This window comes from Myotis nattereri, assembly GCF_964212035.1.
Source record: "Myotis nattereri genome assembly, chromosome: 12".
NCBI classification, from domain to species: domain Eukaryota; kingdom Metazoa; phylum Chordata; class Mammalia; order Chiroptera; family Vespertilionidae; genus Myotis; species Myotis nattereri.
The window spans coordinates 55,558,445-55,578,755 of record NC_138087.1 but is presented as its reverse complement, the minus strand read 5'-3'; the positions used below and the strand labels follow the sequence as shown (position 1 = coordinate 55,578,755).

Genomic DNA, 20,311 nt, shown 5'->3' with positions numbered 1-20,311 from the left:
CTGCACCTTTCCGAACGGCATTCTGGGAGTTGTAGTTTTCAGCCTGACAGCTCGTTGTTCAGGGGCGTGAGCGGAGGTTTGGGCTTCCTAGCCTCACCCAGGCACTAGGGAGCTCGGTCGCGCCTCTCTGAGCCTGTTTCTCCGCCTGATACACGGGATTACAATCCCAGGTGCTTGCAGACCGGCAGGGCTGCTGCAGGTGATCAGGCGCTTTCAAAGACCGGACATTGTGAAACCGGGCTGAAACCAGACTTAAACCACCTCTCATCTCGCCAGCCTAGGGGCTTTGCCCGTCTCTGAGATTCCCCACAACCAGCAAGGCCCAGGAACTGACAGCCCTTCCCTGAGCACATATTCCCCTTCACCGGTGCCTGTCTGTCCAGGCTCGTAAGAGAGATATCCGGGCCTGAGCAGATAAGGAGTCAGTGGGGAAACTGAGGCTCAGAGATGTGAAGTGACTTGCCCAACCCTTGTCCTGATAAAAGCTATCAGCCATTCTTTTCTTTATTCCTCCAGTCCTAGTGTCTCACCCTTTCAGAGAAACCCTACCATGAATGAGCTTGAAATGTCTCCCACCCAAGAAACCACAGCCCTGTTTGAATTCCTTCTTGGCCCCCCACTGTTACCACTCTAGACTTTTATTTCCTCAGCAACTCTCACCCTATCCCCAAGCCATGCTCCAATTCAGCCTTCGTCTGGGACTGGAGCAATTTTTAAATGCTGACTAAACATCCCTCCGTCCCCCGCAAAAGGCTTTTTCTAAAACCTAACTCTAATGTCTCTTCTCTACCTAGAAGCTGGACCTAGCTTCCCACTTAGCAGGGCTTGCAAAGTGGCTCAAATGGTCTCCAGTGCCTCCCACCACATCTACGCCTTGCACTCAGCCATATTGGATACCCTTTGCCCCTCTCTGACACTGCTCTTATGTCTCTTTACCTTTGAATGAGCTCGTGGCTACTTCCCCACAGCAAAGGCCTCCTAGCTGGTTTCACTGCCTGCTCCCCCAGCCATCCATTTGCAGACCCCTCAGTGGCTTTCTATCATACTTCGATGTAAAATCTGACCTTCCCAAGGCCTTGCACAGCCTGGTTCCTGGCTGCCCCTCCAACCTCATCTGTCACTCTTACTCCAGCTTGATGTGTTCCAGTCACACCTGTCGTCGTCGTCTTCTTCTTCTTCTTCTTTTTTAATTGATTTCAGAGAAGAAGGGGGAGGAAGAGATAGAAACATCAATGATGAGAGAGGATCATTGATTGGCTACCTCCTGCACGCCTCTTTTTTTTTTTTTAAATATATTTTATTGATTTTTTACAGAGAGGAAGGGAGAGAGATAGAGAGTTAGAAACATCGATGAGAGAGAAACATCGATGAGAGAGAAACATCGATCAGCTGCCTCCTGCACATCTCCCCCCGGGGATATGCCCGCAACCCAGGTACATGCCCCCGACCGGAATCGAACCTGGGACCCTTCAGTCCGCAGGCCGACGCTCCATCCACTGAGCCAAACCGGTTTCGGCTGCACACCTCTTATTGGGGATCGAGCTGCCGCAATCCGGGCATGGCCCTGGCTGGGAATTGAACCGGGATCTCCTGGTTTATAGCTCGATGCTCAACCACTGCGCCACACTGGCCGGGCACACCTGTCTTCTTGAAATGCTTCAAACACACCAAAGACCTTTGGAGATACTGTTCCCTTTTCTCTCACTTTCTCCATGGCTGGCTCCTTCTTATCCTTTAGGTTTCAGCTTAAACATTCTTTCTTCAGAGGGCCTTGACTGATCACTCTAGGTAAGATTGGCTCATCCCACCCGATCTTGGCATTCTCTTCATTTTCTTTATACCACCTATCAGTCAGTCATCTTTTTCTTCTGTGTCTTTATTATAAGTTCCTTGAAGGGACTATATCATGTCGATGATTGTATTCCCAGTGCCACTACACAGTAAATATTTGTTGACAGAATAAACAACTGAGTGATTTTTCTCTTTTCTTGACACATCCAAAACTTATCTTCCTATCTATCAAATCTAGGGCATGGCACACCATAGCTACTCAAAAATATGTCCTGACAAACCAGTTCTAATTAATGCTGCCTCCTACAGGAAACCTCCCCTGATCACTATTCTGCTCCCACCCAACAATGACTTCTCTCCTTTAAGCTCGCATACACTTTATCTGTTCTCTTTGGTTGCCCTGAGCATTACATGCCTTATGTTGTAGGTCTCTATTTCTACATGTCCTTTTATCTCTTGGACCAAGAATACTTGAAAACAGGATCTCTCCCAATTATTTACATCCCTAATCCTGCATTAGGTATTACCTGGCATGGGTGTGCCATAAATGTTTTTTGAAAGACATGAATCAGCCGATAATGGGTGGGAAAAGAAAGGAGAAATGTAAATGTCCAGTAGTTTCTCAGTCATTAAACAACTATTACATTGTGGAGTAGGCAGTCCCACTCTGCTTATCTCATGTAGGAGTTGTGTATTTTAAAGAAAGTGCTAATCAGGGTACCTCCCCTGTACTTTAGCATCTCAACAAGCAATGGGGGTTTCTCAGAACTTCTGGGACTTAACTGCTCCTCATGGAAATTACAGAGCAAAATGCCAGCTCCATACTGTAGCAACCCAAGGAAGTTCATGGATTTGAGGGGAGAGGAAGCAAAGAAAGAAGGAAACCATTATTTGAGTGCTTGTGCTGGAGGCTTCAATCTTCTTCCTATGAATTATTTCCCATAGTAATGCTGAATGTATATTATAGATATAACAACTAGAGGCCTGGTGCACGAAATTTGTGAATGGGTAGGGTCCCTAGGCCTGGCTGGCGATCAGGGCCAATCTGTGGGACGACTGGCGGGGCGAATGGAGGGGGGGGGGGGTACTGGCACCCACCTTGGGCAGCTCCTGCGTTGAGCATCTGCCCCCTGGTGGTCAGTGCACATCATAGCGACCAGCCGTTCTGTCATTCAGTTCATTTGCATATTAGGCTGTCATTATATAGGATGTCTGCTTTAGGGTGTTGTGTGGACAAGAAAGTGTTGTCAGGGCATCTTGCACATTGTGGACCCTCACTAAATGGAGACTAGTATTTCCTTTTGTCAGTGGGGAGACTGAGATTCAAACAAGTGCCTGTAATAACACTGCCAGGATTCAAGCCCTGATCGACCTGAAGTCCCGAGCTCCTTCTCTAAATTTGTGAGCATATGGATGGTGCTCACATAAACAACTCATGTAGCTCTTTATAGTTTTCTGCTGGTAAAAGCATTCAGGTCCTTCTTAACATCATACCATGTTTATTATTTCGGTGTCCTATTGTTCCTTTTTTTCATGGCCATGAAATCACTTCAAATCTGTGTTCAAGAGCCTCATTTAAATTTAATTCCAAGTATTCTGTGGAAAGAAACAGGCCTCTAAGAAAAGAAGATATTTTCCTGGCACAAGTACTGGTTAACTGTTTACTAGTTAACCAGTAACTGGTAACAGGGGATGGGAAGGATGTTTTTCCTCTTCTCCCAAGGCACTGCTTTCCTTCTGATTGGAGAGCACGTGGGTGCGGGACTAAACACCTACAAATCTGCTCCTGCTCTTGCTGGGTGAAGAAGAGGAGGAATTGGGGAGTCCTAGAGGAGAGGACCCACAGAGGCAGCACTGAGCTCACCACTGACCAGGAGCACCAGAGGGGCAAAGGGACCCCCCGGATGGACTCTAGCCGTCCAAGGTGAGTGTCTACACCCCCTTTGGCCTGGACAGAGAAGCCAGGGGCAAACAGCTCCCAAGGTAGCTGGAAATCAGTTTTCCTGGAGTCAGAAGACAAACTCAGGGCAGGATTTCAGACGAGGAGGAGCAGCCACAAAGCTGGGCGTTCGTTACTTCCTGAGTATTTCCTAGATTATTTACTAGGTGTCTACCCTACAGAGCAGGCACTATTCGTGTCCCCATTTTACAGAAGGGAAAACCAAAGCAACGAGAGGCGAAATAGCTTGTCCAAGGTCCCCCCAGATTAACTGGGATTAACGGGCTCAGCTGGGATTGGTGAGAAAGGTACTAAATATATTTTGTGCTAATAGTATTCTCAGAAAGGCATATCTAGCTCAGGGCTTTCATGTTCGCCGTTTAACGATTTAAAACAAAAATAGGACGCAAGATTTAGGGGTGCAGTCAATTTCAGATAAAGCACGGAGCACACCCGAAGAGTGTAGCGACACAGCTAAGGGACTTACTGCCACCTAGTGGCAGTCTAGGCTTATCACAGCGAGGCCGCCAAGATCACCAGGGCTCCTGGTGCAGGTGCTCCTGAAGATGGAAGCCTATCAGATACCACATGTATTCACTTCGTTTGTGAAAGTTATTGCCGAATAGTGTGGCATAAGAAAACTTTGTTTTTTGGTGACCCCCAGCTTCCTTCCTCACCCCTGCTTCTTGGGACAGTTTGTGACTTCTTGGTTCCACACCCCAGGAAATGCTCCTTTTAGGACACACTTCACTGATGGTAATCTACTTATCTGTATCCCACAAGGTCTGTGAGCATCCTGACCTGGGAGGGACTTGTCTTATTTGTCTATAATTACCCTGAGCTCCTCGCATACGGCCTGGCCCAGAGGAGGTATTCAGTAAATGTATGTTGAATGGATCGGAGTGAATGTTTGGACCCAAACTTATGATCATTCTGTCTGACTCAGACCAAGATTAAGCAGCAGTTTATTTAAATACTCTAAATAGTAAACATCTGAGAGGGCGGGTGGAGGGACGGAAGAGGCTTCCCGGGAAGCATCCAGGGCAGGGCCGGGGGTCTGGGCAGCCAGCCTGCTCACAGGGCAGTGGATGCCCGGAACTTCTGGGTCAAACAGAACACGGCAGCCGTGAGGGCCGTGCACTGACGGGCCAAGAGTTTCACACTCAGGTCGTGGTAGCCTCTCTCGCAGGTCAGCTTGGCGGCCTCCACAAACTGGTGGTAGGTGTACACCACGTCCCTGAGGTTCCCGGCTGCCTCCCTGTGCCGGGCGGAGCAGCGGCTGCAGTCCGTGAACTGGAAGCACAGGCCAGCCAGCTGGACCAGGTACTGGAAGGTGTCGCGCACGGCACCCTGCATCTCTTCGGGGGACTGGTCCATTCTGATCACATGCTGACAGCTGGACAGGAGCTTCTGGGAGCCCATGCAGAGGTGGCTCCGGCTTTCAGAAAAGTGCCAGGTGCACTTCTCTGGGGGGTGCTTGTCCCCATTCCCCCAGGAAGCTTCTAAAATGTCTTGTAATTCCAGCAAGCTCTCCGAGAGTCGGATGAAGCCCTCGGGAGTGCTGGCGGGGGCAGCTTTCAACCGCGTCAGAGCCCTGGAGCAGTACTCGGGCCAGATGTGGCTGTTCCTCAACAGGGGCTCTGCGCTGCAGCTGTGGGCCCGAGCTGGCCTCCAGGGCAGGGCCAGCCCGCTTCCTGCAGAGGGCGGTGAGGTGAGGGGGGCGGTGGGGGGTGCCTCCGAGTCCCTGTCTTCTTCCTCTGACTCAGGCTGCAGGCCACGGAAGCAGGTGGCATAGGAGAGCTGGCAGCTGCACTGCTCCATTCCAATCCCGGGGGCCACTGTCTCATTCACCCCCGCAAACCCTAGAGATGTGGCCATCCTGAGACTGGCAGAAACTTTAGGATGGCTTTCTGGGGAAGAGCACAGGAAAGACTTCTCAGCTGGGAGGCAGATGCTAGGGGTTTTGTCTCTGCTTTCTGACAGCGAACATTGGGTTGAACCTTCTGAGTGGGGACATGGGAGTGGGTGTAGCGGAGAAGGCCTGGGAGTAAAACAGACCTGCTGAGGGGTGTCCCTAGGGCCCGTGTCTTCCCCTGTCACATGGTTAAGCGGCTCTGCTTTGCCCTCCTCCAGAGGGGAGGCTGATGGAATGGTCTGGTTCTCAGGCAGGAAATCCGGGTCTAAATCCAGCTCTGCCAATAGTTTTTGTTCTGGGGCCTGGCGAGCGTGGCTTGGGGTTTCTCTGCGTTGCCCTTGGAGTTCGGTGGGGGAGTGTGCTGGGGTCGGGTCCGTCCCTGTTGCAGGAGTCTCCCAGGAGGGGGAGGCTGCTACCCCACCACCTGGAGCACCGACATCAGTCGCCTGCGGAACAGCACTTGACACATCACCCTCAGGGTCACCTGGATCCTTGCCAGGTTCATCATGAAGTAAGTTGGTGCCATTTTTGTTTGTGACTCCTCCATCACGGTCCAGAGATCGTTGTCCTTGTTGCTCTTCCTTTATTGGGAAAGGAGCTGCCTTCTCTCCCGAATTTATTCCACATTCACCACTTCCAGGCCTGTCTCCAAGAGGCAACGAAGGCCCGGTGTTTTGGGGGGCAGTCTCTTGCGTAGGATTTGTAAACAGGGATCCCAATCCTGCTTCCAACAGGACTCCTCCCAGCTCTAGTGTGTCTCCTGGAGCGGCAGTAGGTGGCCCCTGGCTGACGGCCAGGCAGACGCTGCCTGTGTTCGGCTCAGCACTGGAGACGGGGGAGGCGCTGCCCTCGAGCTCCACGGAGAGTTCTTCAGGGGCACTGCCATCCGAGTCTAGAAATGCAGATAAAGTTTGGGAAGACTCCGTCTGAGCAGTGTCTGGGCCAGATGAACCTGGGTTGGGACAGTTAGGGGTGCTTGCTGGGCAACTGGCAACAGTGGCCGGCACAGGGGCACCCCCAGAACTCTCTTTAGGGCCGGGGTCGATCCGGAGGCGAATGGCGGAAATAGAAGACACTCGGGAGTCGATGACCGATTTGGTTTCCATGGTCTCCGGCTCCATCTCCATGACCCGGGCGGCTGGGTTTTTGCTCTTGGCCTCCCTCAAGGGAGCCAGCAGCCCCAGGGCCTTGGTCTCCAGGAGGCCGGGCTCACCTTGCACGTCCTGCAGAGAGGACACAGTTGGGGAGGGTGCACCAAGGGCCAGGTAGGGCTCCCGGTCGTAGTAGCACACGTCGTCCATGTTCTCCAGGGAGGCTGATGGCACCAGGGGAAACGAGACCTGACAGGTGTAGTCGGTCTGTAGGAAAGACCTTCTTTTCCTCAGGGTCTTGGCATACTTTTTCACCCCTCCCCTCCTGCGTGCCTCTCTCCCGTCCGGTCCAGTTCTCAGGCCGTCCTCGGGGCTGCAGGAGCTAGCCTCACTCTGTGTGCGTGTGGCACTGGGTTCTGCAGCAGAAATAGCTCCGGGCCCTGAGGATCAAGAAAGGAAAAAGTACATAAGAAGCAGGAAAACAAAGAGGCACTCCGAGCTTGGGCTCAGGACTCAGGACTGCCTGAGTTCAAACCATGGCCGGGCTGCATGCATAACTTTGGGCAAGTTAAACCTTGGTCTCCTCAATTTCCTCCTTAGAAAGTTGGGGATAGTAACTGTGGCAGACAGTTTGTGATTCTTAGTTGCCCAAGGTCCGTTTCATTGTCCTTCATTTGTCTTTTAGGGACTGGCATCTCCCCCTCCCCCCAACAATGGTTACAGGTGCTGGAACTATCAATGAAGGCACCCCGTCCCCATCAGCCAAGTGGTCAGATTTATGACCCGGAAAGTCAGCCATACATTTCCTAGAACTTTAAGTTGAAACACCGATTTAAAAAAAAATAATAATAAAAGTAGAGGTCATTCTTTATACCCACATTTTCCTGACACTACGACAAGGAATCCTGCTACCCAGCCTCCTGGTCTGGTTGCTGCGTGTGTCGGAAGCAGGTCTTCACCTTTGCTAGCAATTTTCTAAGCTTTCTTACATCCTTTCCCACTTTTCCTTTGTGCTGTGTTAACCCAAGTCAGTCAGCACCAAGGGACCAAGCAGCACGGCCATGCAGGTTAAATGAATGAGTGCGTCTCTGGCACCCGGCACAAGGCCTGTGCCTAACGTGTTCACCGGAGGGAGCTGCTACCGTGGTTGTTCCTGTCACTACGTCTGTGAGGTTCTGAGGAGCCTGCTTTTGACCACGTGGCATGACTCTCAGACGTGGGGAAGGGTCGTGTGCGTGCGGGATGGATCTCCCTGAGCAGAGAAGCACCCTGAGAAGAAGGCCTGGGAGTCAGCCAGAGGATGGGGTCCCAGGCCGGCACTTGAGACTCAGAGGGCTCTCACACTCAGACCGTTGATCCCAACAGGCTGCCCCTTATTAAACACCCGATGGGAGGCTGCTTCTCAGACCTCTTACGTCAGAATCTCTGGGGCTGGGACCCAGGAATCGACAGGCTTGAATCGAGGTCCCTTGGGTGATTTTGAGGCCCAGTCACATTTTGGAGCTGCTGCCTACGCCACCAGCCGCCACCGACCAACACTGTTTCTGAGGCCCGAAAAGGGAGAGGCTCCCTCAGTGAGCTGGGCCAGGAGTCCCAGTTCTGGGCGGTCTCCCCAGGCCCACACTGGCACTCTATCCAATAGGGAATGTCCAGTATGGTCCTATGTCCTTGGCTAGAGGAAGGCCTTGACTGATGGCCTGTCTTGCCCCCATTGTGCCCCCAGCGCAATGCCCAGCCCAACAGGGCAAGGCTGGGGCATGGACGCAGTTGGAGGGCAGTGCACAAGCTGGCCATGGTCTCTCCTTCCCCCAGGGGCACAGTCAATGAACTCAGTGTGGATGGTGGAGAGTTCATTCATTCCCTCAGCAACAACTGCCAGGTGCTATGTGCTGGGACACAGGCGAGTGAGTTTCCAGTGTAGTGAGGGAGAGAAACATCAACACCAGATCACACAAGTAAACACATAATTACAGGCAGTGCTAGGTGCCAAGCAGGAAGCACCTAGGTGCTGTAGGAAGGTGTGACAGGCCTGGGGAGACCCGTCCTACTCTTGGTGGTCTGGTTAAAGTTTCTAGAAAAAGGTGAATTTTTAGAGGTGGTGGTGGAGGGGGTCGGGGTGCTGACAGATGAATGGGCATCAGCAACCAAAGATCAGGGTGAGGAGCAGCATGCGCAAAGGCCAGGGGTGGGAAAGAGCCTGGCCCTTTTATTTTATTTTTTTAAATATATTTTTATTGATTTCAGAGAGGAAGGAAGAAGGAGAGAGAGATAGAAACCTCCATGATGAGAGAGAATCATGGATCGGCTGCCTCCTGCAAGTCCCCCTACTGGGGATCAAGCCCACAACCTGGGCATGTGCCCTTGACCAGAATCAAACCTGGAACCTTACAGTTCGCAGGCCGACACGCTATCCACTGAGCCAAACCAGCCAGGGCGAGCCTGGCCCTTTTAAAGAATGGCAAGGAGGCTTTGTGGCAGGAAGCAGGGAGAGGGCCCAGGAGCAGAGAGGCAGACAGAGGCCGTGTCTCACAGGGCCTCAACCTAAGGCGCTGGCCTTCCTCCCGAGCAAAGGGCAACCGCTGCAGGCAGGCAGCACCTGGAAAGGGCGGGAGCAGAACTGCAAGGGCTCTGGCCTCCCCAGCTCCTAGTGGGTCACCTTCCATGTCTGTGCGTGTAAATGTCCTGGGAGGCTCTCGGGTCAGCTGGGAAGTCACTTGTATGGAAGGACTCGCCCACTGTACAGGGAGGAAGGCAAGAGGAACCTGAGAGAAACAGGACCAACAGGCCCCCCCGTCTTCCTACGTCAGAGTCCCTTAAGGGGCCACCGTAGCCTGTCAGGTGGGTTCTTCTTGCTTCAAGGCCTCATTGAATGTAGCTTCAGGGTCGGTAATGACACATCTGTTACCTTCTGCTGGGCACCCCTGTCAAACCCGTTGCTTTCTATGTAAATTCTGTCTATCTCACCAGTCTCAGCACTTTGCCACCTCTTCTGGGAAGCCTTCCCTGATCCCCACTGTGAATGCCTCTCATCCTTGCCCATCGCTGCTTGCCCACAGTTCTCTGAACCTTCCTTGTAGGTCTGACTTGAAGTCATGATTCCTTCTAAAAAATATATTTTTATTGATTTCAGAGAGGAATGGAGAGGGAAAGAGATAGAAACATCAATGATGAGAGAGAATCATTGATTGGCTGCCTCTTGCACACCCCCTACTGGTGACTGAGCCCACAAACCAGGCATCTGCCCTGACTGGGAATCAAACTGTGACCTCCTTGTTCATAGGTCCACCCGACCCTCAACCACTGAGCCACACCAGCCGGGCGAAGTCATGATACTTGTAATTTAGTCCACGGACCCCAGGGCAGCCTCCTCAGAAGAGGACCATGACCCGGCTTTACTCATGTGTTTCCCCCCGTAAAGCTTGGTCCCTGCCTGCGAGTCTGCAGACCTGCGGGGGGTGAGGTAGGGGTGGGGGGAGGGCGCTCACCTGAGAGGGTGTCTGGGGGTGTGAGCTTGTCAGCTGCATCGTAGTATTCCTCATCCGAGCTGCCCTCCTCGTAGGCAGGGCCCAGGGCCTCCAGCGTGGAGCTGGGCTGGGCCTCAGACCAGCCCTGCTGGCCCCAGGCTGGCGGGCCCCCACCCTGCCGGGAAGCTGTGCTGTCTGAGCTGTCACTCAGGTGCCTGGCCGGGGAGATGCTGGAGCACAGGCTGTAGTAGTCAGTCTGGCTGCCCTCATACAGCCCGGGGTCCAGCCGGGCTGCACTGGGGTCTGGAGCCCAGCCGCAGGTCCCGGGAGCGGGGCTCTCAGAGAGCTCCGGCTTCTGGGGCTGAGGGCTGGCTCTCTGGGCCAGGTCCAGGAGACAGAGGAAGCCGCTGGTCTCCACCCTGCTCCTCTCCTCCTGGCTGTCAGATTCGCCTCTCTCCGGGAAGCCTGGCGAGCCAAAGTGGAAGAAGCCGGACCTGCTGGAGGAGCAGGCGTCCAAGTCATCCTCCTCCAGGGCATCCATGGACTCGCTCGAGCCGCTGGTCCTGCAGCCTCGGCTCTCGGTGTTGGCCGAGTCGGACGCCTCGGACTCGGCACTGTCCGTCACGCTGCTGGCCCCGCAGGCGCTCGGGCCGCTCCCGGCCACCTCGGGCGCGGGGCTGTCCCCGGGGGGCTGCTCCTCTTTTGCGGGCGATCTGCAGGCGCCCGGCCTTGGCAGGTGTTGGTCAGAGAGGGGCTCTAGCACGCAGTCCACTTCGGAGGACTCCTCTGAGTCACTGCACGCCCTGGACTCGTAGCCTGCAACACAGGGGACGCGGAGGGTCACAAAACAGCCCCTGGGGACTGGCACATGCTGCCCCCGCCCCCCACCCCACTGCTGGCCCTCCAGTTTCCAGATTAGAAAGCTGAGGTCCAGGCGGGTGACTGGCCCAGATCACGCTATAGTGACTGGCACGGGGTCCGTGGCCACACAACATCAGGCCTCCTTTCCCACATCCATGGGAACCCCCTGAAAGAGACAGGACTACCTCCACCCCCACTTCCAAGGAGAGCTATCTGTCCCCAGACACTTGGGGGCTGTTTCTTTTTTTTTTTTTTTTAATATATTTTATTGATTTTTTACAGAGAGGAAGGGAGAGAGATAGAGAGCTAGAAACATCGATGAGAGAGAAACATCGATCAGCCGCCTCCTGCACATCTCCCACTGGGGATATGCCCGCAACCCAGGCACATGCCCCTGACCGGAATCGAACCTGGGACCCCTCAGTCCGCAGGCCGACGCTCCATCCACTGAGCCAAACCGGTTTCGGCGGGGGCTGTTTCTTTGATTGGATTTCATTTGGCTTGGGCAGTATTGCACAGGTTTCCTCCCCAAATCTCAGCTCTGTCCTGTCTGGGATCAAAGTCACATGGGAATCATGTTTAAAATCCAAAACAGCCCTAGCCGGCTTGGCTCAGTGGATAGAGCATCCGCCTGCGGACTGAAGGGTCCCAGGTTCCATTCCGGCCAAGGGCACATGCCTGGGTTGTGGGCTCCATTGCCAGTGTGGGGTGTGCAGGAGGCAGCCAATCAATGATTCTCTCTCGTCATTGATGTTTCTATCTCTTTCCTTCTCCCTTCCTCTCTGAAATCAACAAAGAAATATATTTTTAAAAAAATCCAAAACAGATCCTTGACCTTACCCCCGATGTACTGGGTCAAACAGTTAGGGAGCGGGGCCTGGGAATCTGTGTTTTAGCACCTCCGTGGGCGATTCTGAGGCTGCTCGGCTGGCACCACTCTGAAGCCTGGTCTTGGGGACCCACTGGTGCTCCAGGCTTTCGGGAGAGTGACAGCTCATCCAGCTGCTGGTACTCAGGAAGGCGCCATGGAGTGAGGGTGGGGAGTACTGAGCCAGGTCCCCAGTCTCTCCTCTACCATAAGCCTTCTGATCAACATCACACTCTACTTAAACCCTCTGATGGCTTCCCCTGCCCACAGGGAAAGGCCTAAGCTCCCCCACAAGAGCGAAGGCCTCCCAAGACAGCCCTGAACCCTGCTTAGCAGCCTGGCCGCCCCCGCAGCTTTCCCATGCTCCAGCCACTACAGACAGCTTCTCACACTCATGACTTTGCCCTCTGTGTCATGCCTCCATGCTGCCCCCCGTGCTTCAAACGATCTCTCCTCCCTCCTTTGTCTGGCCTATGCCAGCATGTTCTTCGAGATCTGTTTCAAATACTGCCCCCCTTCCCCCAGCATCTTCTCTGACTCTGCCACCTGCCCTGGTAGAAGCAGGCCCTCCCGCCATCTGACCTCTACGACTTCACTGCTCCCACTCTGCTATGTCTCCCTAAGGCATCACCCCTTGTTTTTAAATTGTGTTAAAGGCCAAGTTCACAAATACCCAAAACTCGTCACTGCCTGATCATTTTACTTTATCTTACTATCATATAAGCTCTTGAGATTATTTATGTTTTATCCACATGGAGGAAGGGCTACATAATGATATGCTATTGAGCATCTCTCCCCATCTCCACACAGTGACATCAAGTCGGTAGCTTGAAATTAGCCATGGTGGGAGTGTCTGTACAATGAAAATAGACAACTGGAGAGAGAGAGAGAGAGAGAGAGAGAGAGAGAGAGAGAGAGAGAGAGAGAGAGAGAAACATTGACTTTTCCCACTTATTTATGCATTCATTGGTTGATTCTTGTATGTGTCCTGACTGGGGATCGAACCCACAACCTTGGTGCATCAGGATGACACTCTAATCAACTGAGCTACCCGGCCATGGCTGGCCATCTGAACTTGCTGAACAAATAACTGACAGCACTTTCTGATGGCAAATAAAGACCTGATACAACGGATCTTAGAGATGGTTTTAGGAAATTCTACAGGGACTCAGAGACCTTTTATATTTTTATATTTTTATTTTTTAAATATATTTCTTTATTGATTTCAGAGAGGAAGGGAGAGGGAGAGAGAGAAACACCAATGATGAGAGAGAATCATTGATCGGCTGCCTCCTGCACACCCCCTCTTGGGGATCGAGCCCACAACCCAGGCATGTGTCCTTGGCTGGAATCACCCGGGACCCTTCAGTCCGCAGGCTGACACTCTATCCACTGAGCCAAGCCGGCTAGGGCAATCAGAGACCTTTTATATTTTTAGGGACTTTCAGGTACAAAGAAAGCTTCTCTATTTAGGACTTTGGAAAGATCAACTGTTGCCCAAGCTGGTTTGGCTCAGTGGATAGAGCATCAGCCTGTGGACTGAAGGGTCCTGGGCTCGATTCTGGTCAAGGGCACATGCCAGGGTTGTGGGCTTGATCCCCAGTAGGGGGCGTACAGAAAGCAGCTGATCAATGATTCTCATCATTGATGTTTCTATCTTTCTCTTCATCTCCCTTCCTCTCTAAAATCAATACTTTTTTTTTTTTTAAAAAAAGAAAGATCAACTGTTTACAAAGAAATAAATGGAGAAATAGCTCACATCGACTTGAATGGAAGTGTCAGCTCAACTCAATTCTCCACCTCCCTTTAGGCTGCCCTTACCCACAGGGCAGTGAAACGGGCCCATCCTTACCGGGGCTGCCTCAGTGCCTTACCTTCCTCAGCAGACACTCGGTGCACCTGCTGTTTGCTCCCCGGCCAGAGGAAGATGGAGGTAACCGGGTCGACAAACAGCCTGTAGTACCCAGCAACCAGGCAGGCCAGGTCTTTTGCACTGTTGGATTCCAGCAGCAACGTCAGGACCTTCGAAGGTAAAGAGAGCTCTTAAGCCTGGGAAGGGCGAAGGGACAGCCCGAAGCCTGACAACAAGACCCTATGGGACTGATGAGAAATCCCAAGCAAACCCAGCCCTGGTCCCCAGGCAGGCTTCACGTCCTGTATTCTCACCTTTAAGACTTGAAATGAGCAAAGGCATGTGTGGGTTCCTCTCATCGAAACTCCACAGTATCTCCTGCCTCTCCATCTCTGACCCCTATCCCCGCCTCCCATCCAAACCACCCACCCCACTCTGCTCATTCATGTAATGGGGCCCCTTCAAGACCTGACCTAGAAAAGGAAGCAAAAGCAAACAGAGGAGAGAGAGGGTGGTAAGAATCAAGCACCATCTCTGATCATGTCGATATGAAAGCAAAGAAAGGCAGGACAAATGCAGGACCTCCCCGGGAGGCTCAGGAAGTTCACTACATCATTTACCCATTTTAATTGCTGTCACTCAAAACTCTTGGACAGCCTTTCTGGTCCCATCTGGTGTTCCCATCTAAGTTTCTGAACCCATCAGGAAAGCACAAGGTCAGGCTCAGTTTATACGAAGAAACCTTTCAGGACCTGCCCGGGAAAATGCACCGTGGTTACCACTTTCCCTTTGATGGGACAGAACGGACAAGTCATCCTCTTAAGCAAATGTTGGACTTTAGACTGTAAATATCCACACGCATATAAACTACCCTAAAATAAGGTAGCCCCCAACCCCAGGAGCTGGATGCAGAACCTCTCCCCGGTGTGTTACCTTGATGTCCTGCAGGTACACTTTGACCATGCTCACTTTCTCAGACTCTTCTGTCAGCTCCACACGGCTGATGTTTGCAAACTCGGCCAACGTGGACATGATGTTGAGTTTGCTATTGATAATTTGGCTAATCCCATACTTGGCTCCCACTAGAAGGGCAACATAGGATTCTCTATCCTGTAACTGCAGAAGGGCAGAGGAGGAATTAGTTCCCACTCACAGCTAGTAAAATACACTGCACATGTAAGACAAGATACCTCTCTCCGCAAACTCCGGATTCTTATTTCAGGTCCCCACCGCCACTCCCTGGACTACCAAGTTAGGCAACAGCCTGAACTGGGCCCCAGTGACAGATAAATTAAGTATAAATGATCTCTTCAAGACCCTTCACAACAGAGAGCCAAACCAGGCTATTACCTGTTCCGTCAAAGCAACCTGTATTTTTCTTTTCTTTTTTTAAAACTTTTTATTGATTAAGGTATTACAAACGTGTCTTTATGCCTCCATTGTCCCCTCATCCCCCCAGTCTTGCTCTCACCCTCACCCCCTGTTGTTTGCGTCCATCGCTTATGCTTATATGCATGCATACAAGTCCTTTGGTTGATCTCTCCCCCTTTCCCCACCCTCCCCTACCTTCCCTCTGAGGTTTGAGCATCTGATCGATGCTTCTCTGTCTCTGAATCTGTTTTTTTTTTTTTTTCTGAATCTGTTTTTGTTCATCGGCTTATGTTGTTCATTATAGTCCACAAATGAGTGAGATCATGTGATATTTATCTTTCTCTGTATTTTCATACCTATGTGCCTATTTCATTCCTCTTGGAATCCCTTTCCTGCCATCATTACCTATAGAAATCCTGACTTTTCTTGAAAAGCTTCCATCAAAACCTACTGCAAACATTACAGAAACTACCCGCCTGATCTCTGGCTCCTCAGACCAGAAGAGTCCTTTTCCTCTGTGCTGTTACCACACTACTTCCTGTCTGTGTCTCCCATAGCACTGAGCTGGGACTTCTTATTGTAATTATTTGTACTCAAGTCTCAGATTCCCTGCCAAGTTCCCTGGCGACAGACTGTGTTTATCTACAGTGTAACCCCAGTGGCCAGCAAGCACCCTGAGCCAGCTCAATGTCGTTTCTTTTCCCATTACCAATTATTTCCTTAGATAGTAATGGTAAAGGGGGGCTGGGGACAGCTGGGAGAGGGCAGGGTTGGCCCTTGGGAAAAGTGGGAAGCTTTTCTTGTACCTTCAAGCCTTCCTTTCTGTGCTCTGGTCTCTCTTCAACCTTTGGGTCATTTACTCGTTTAAGAAGCCATCTATTTTTCCCTTCCCCTAACTATCTGACTCAAGTATGTCAAACTCAAAGGCTAACTCGGGCCAAATAAAGGAGGCATACGGCCCGCGGGCCTCGAGTTTGACAGGCTTGATCTGATTGCTCTATCTTGCTCTCAAAACATGGATTCTCTTTTTCTATCTATACTGTTAAGTCAGCAATCTGATTAAATGGACCCATCACTGTAAATGACCGAGAGACGTACTAAATCCACTAAAAGAAGATTTGTTAATGTTTTTTTAAAAAAATCTCTCATTGGTAAATTGCCTGGCTTTGTGCTGGAGCGTTCTGGGCTGACTGAGTGGTGGGGAGCGTTCCCTGCAGCCACAGCCCCATCACTGACGGCGGAGAAGCACACAGCTCTGGGCCTCGGGTCCAAGAAGGAAGCAGGGGGAGGACCGGGTAGCAGAGCAGAAGGCTCCTTTGCTTCTCTTTTCCCTCCTTAGTTCTTCGCTTTTTCTGCATAATCGGGGCCCCAGCCTGGCAGTCAGTCTAACATTCTTATCTTTCCACTTTTCCCTCTCCACCTTCGTATTCCCAAAGCTCCAGAGTCAATAGCTTACAGTACCCTTCCCTCCAAATGCCTTTCCTCTATACGGAAATCTGGCCAAATCCAACCTTCTTGCCTTTCCTTACCCCCTGCCCCTGCCATTCTTGACCTGAAGCTGGCAGTGCTACCTTCTGTCTTCACACCCCACAGCCACCGCCCTGTGTGTCTCTCGTGGCTCTGCTTTGTCTTGTGGCTACTTTGTTCGATCATTGGAAGGTGGAAATCATGTCAGCTCTGCCTCCCCCAGCACCTACCATAGGGCTAGCACAGGGGTGGGCAAACTTTTTGACTCGAGGGCCACAATGGGTTCTTAAACTGGACCGGAGGGCCGGAACAAAAGCATGGATGGCGTGTTTGTGTGAACTAATATAAATTCAAAGTAAACATCATTACATAAAAGGGTATGGTCTTTTTTGTTTTTAGTTTTATTCATTTCAAACAGGCCGGATCCGGCCCGTGGTAGCCGCTAGCACCAAGCGAGGGCACAAGAAACACTCCCCAATATTTTACTTCCCCAAACAAATTCCAGTACTTGACAGAGTTCTCAAAAATGTTAGGCCACAAGGTTCACCGAACTTCAGAGGACTTCTAAGGTCCCTCATAAGGGTGGGATTCCACGGTTCTCTAACACGTACCATCAAAGTAGCATTAAAGATCTTCCCGCCGTATGTCTTGAGTTCCCCAAGGATCTGTAGATAATTTAAACGTAGCTGGGCAGCGGAAATAAGTTGCTTAAATAGAAGAAAAAAAAGACGTAAGTTAGAGTTATTCACTTGCTACAATCAAGGCAATGTTGCAGATGCAGTCCCTAGACAGCTGGGTGGGTCGGCCGGGGCCAGGGCTCCATTACCTTCTGTCGGGGTTCCAGCAGGTTCTGGTTCCTCTTCATGTGGAAGCTTATGGCTTTCTTGATGTCTTTGCCTTTCATGTTTCGGAGTAACGTTGGAGAAATGAAGTTCTCTATGCCCCAATCTTTCCTGCCATGAGACATGGGAGACAAGGAGGCTCATTTTTACAGTGTACTTGGTGGCTCTGCCGAAGAGCATAATTACATCGGACTCGGTACTTAGCGTTCTCAGAATACTGCAGCTGAGCCTCTTTCTCAACAGAAGATACATACACATGTACATTTATGTGTGTATGAATACATAGAAATATATAGAAATATCTTAAATACTTACTAGAGGCCTGGTGCACGAAATTCGTACACGGGTAAGGTCTCTAGGCCTGACAGGTGATCAGGGTCAATCTGTGGGGTGACCGGTGGGGCGATCGGGGGACCCCCACTGGCACCTGCCTTGGCCAACTTGACGCCGCCCCCTCACTGGCCCTTCCCCCACTACCCTCTCCCCCCCAGCCCCGACTGCTGCTAGTTGGTTGCCTCCCTCTGCAGGGCAACCGGCGGGGCAATCGGGGGCCCTGTGGGCACCTGCCTTGGCTGGCCTGGGGCTTTCAGGCTGAGGGCAGCTCCTGCATTGAGCGCCTGCCCCCTGGTGGTCAGTGTGCATCATAGTGACTGGTTGTTCCACTGGTCATCCTGCAGTTTAGCCGATTTACATATTAGTCTCTTATTATATAGGGTATTTTATGTAAGTGCATAATATATATGTTTATAAATATATTTATATATATTTCTTACCCCTCACCCCAACACATATACAAAAGCCCCAGCTATTCAGGAAAACCCCACTGATCTTTCTGGGAGATTATTACTCTTGGCGCAGTGTGATATTTTGTTAATCAGAGCAGGAGACCTTGATCTTTTTTTTTTTTTTTAAAGCTCTTCAGATTATAGTTTAATTTTATTTATCATAGTATTTTTAAAATATATTTTATTGCTTTTTTACAGAGAGGAAGGGAGAGGGATAGAGAGTTAGAAACATCTTTGAGAGAGAAACATTGATCAGCTGCCTCCTGCACATTCCCTACTGGGGATGTGCCCGCAACCAAGGTACATACATGCCTTTGACCGGAATCGAACCTGGGACCCTTCAGTCCGCAGGCTGATGTTCTATCCATTGAGCCAAAATAGTTAGGGCAACCTTGATCTTTTTTCACTACAATGTACTAGTACGTGACAAATAATGACCCAGCATGTATACCACACTCTCAGGGGCAGCACGTAGCACCTGTGAGTCCCTGAGGTCGTGCTTCAGAATGGTGCTATCCTAACAGCCTCAAAAGTCTCCAACAAACTTGTTAAAATACAGATTCTCAGGTCCGGCTCTCTAGAGATTTGACTCAGTACATCAGGGACAGAGCCCTAGATCTGTTTCAATTTTTAAATTTGACTCTCATTTGACTCTGATGCCAGATAGGACAACAGAGCTGAGATTTGGTGAGGGGGTTAGCAAACCTGGGTGATACTGCCAAGAGCAAATTTTCAGCTAAGAATTAGGTGGTGTTGGAATCCCAGGATCTGAAACTTCCTTAGTCAGAATATAATGCAACATAATTGGTTCACACATTAATTTTCAAGGCATTCCTGCCCTTATCGGAGCTTTTCATTGAAGTTATCAAAAGACTTCCCTATGCATTCTCCAGGGAACTGGGAACTTACAAAGGGATCCTGTGTCACTCTATCTGGACTTGGCATCTGCCCCAGAGGGAGCAGCCAGAGTCTGACATCTGGGGGAGCCCGGCTGGGTGGGAGAGGGTGGAGAGGAAATGGGGTAGAAAGACAAGGGACAGAAGGCTAGGTAGGTGAGTCTCAGCTTTCTGTGGAATCTGGCCGTTCTGGCCAGGGGCCAGCAGATTACCCACACGGCACAGCACAGCAGCTGCTGAGGGGTCAGAGAAGCCCCTGCCACTCACTCTATGTACTTCAAAGAGATCTTCTGGGGCTGGGCGCAGGCGTAGATCCGCTCCTGGATGTGCAGGGCCGCAAGTCTCAGCGCAGAGCTGCATTTCATTTCCACAGCAAAGCGCTCCTGGAGCACGTCGCTGCAGCTCTGGAAGAGATGGGATCAGGGGAACTGGGAACCAGCAACAGAGGAACTATGTTCCTAGTTCTCTCAAGCCAAAGGCAGCAGGACCAGGAGCTCAGCCTCGAGCCCTGGCTCTGCCTGTGCTTGGCCGTCTGACCTTGGTTAAGTTACTAAGACGCTCTGAACATGGCTGTCCCTCCCATTGCTAAAGGGGGATAGTTACGTCTACCTTGGGGGGTTTCTGTGGGGTTTAAATTAGATAACGCTTCTGCAAGCAGGTATGAGGGGCACAGTACTACGCAAAAATAAAGTATTGCTGTTATTAGTTGCTACCGTCATTTCTGTAAGACTTTGGGCAAATCAATCCACCTAGTGTGAGTTCCCTCATCTGTAAAAGATTGATGCCTCCCAAATGATTCCTTTTCATCAGAATAAAAATGACATAGTAAATTTCACCTATGGAGGTAGAGGAAGGGCAGCAAAAGGCTACAGAGACCAAGGAAGCCATTTTTGGCTTCACCACTAAATGGGTGACCCAGGCAAATCACGTGACCTTTCATCATTTGTAAAATAAAGCTTTGAAGCACTAAAGCCTCTTTTAGCAATAAAAACTGTAACTCTAAAGATCTTAAATGGCGTTAGGAAATGTAGCATCTACATTGAGGACAGCCTAAATTTCATTAATACATCACTAATCTCCAAAGATCGCAACTCCTTGATGGAAAAAGGAATTGTAAGGGATATTCAGGGCCCATTCTTCTTCAGATAAAGATAATCTACACCAGGGAG

General features: G+C 50.9%; 1 protein-coding gene across 1 annotated transcript in view; it reads right to left on the bottom strand.

Annotated features, from left to right (window-relative positions):
- Positions 1–4,674: 4,674 nt before the first annotated feature.
- FRMPD1 (FERM and PDZ domain containing 1) overlaps positions 4,675–20,311 on the bottom strand; it is a 66,358-nt gene continuing 50,721 nt past the window's right edge. The window contains exons 10-16 of the mRNA XM_081102881.1: positions 19,410–19,546; positions 17,446–17,572; positions 17,231–17,326; positions 14,715–14,897; positions 13,804–13,951; positions 10,222–11,016; positions 4,675–7,176 (exon numbers count right to left, since the gene is read on the bottom strand). Of these exons, the coding sequence (XP_080959007.1) occupies positions 4,805–7,176; positions 10,222–11,016; positions 13,804–13,951; positions 14,715–14,897; positions 17,231–17,326; positions 17,446–17,572; positions 19,410–19,546 (3,858 nt within the window). The 3' untranslated portion in view covers positions 4,675–4,804. The remainder of the gene's footprint in view (positions 7,177–10,221; positions 11,017–13,803; positions 13,952–14,714; positions 14,898–17,230; positions 17,327–17,445; positions 17,573–19,409; positions 19,547–20,311) is intronic.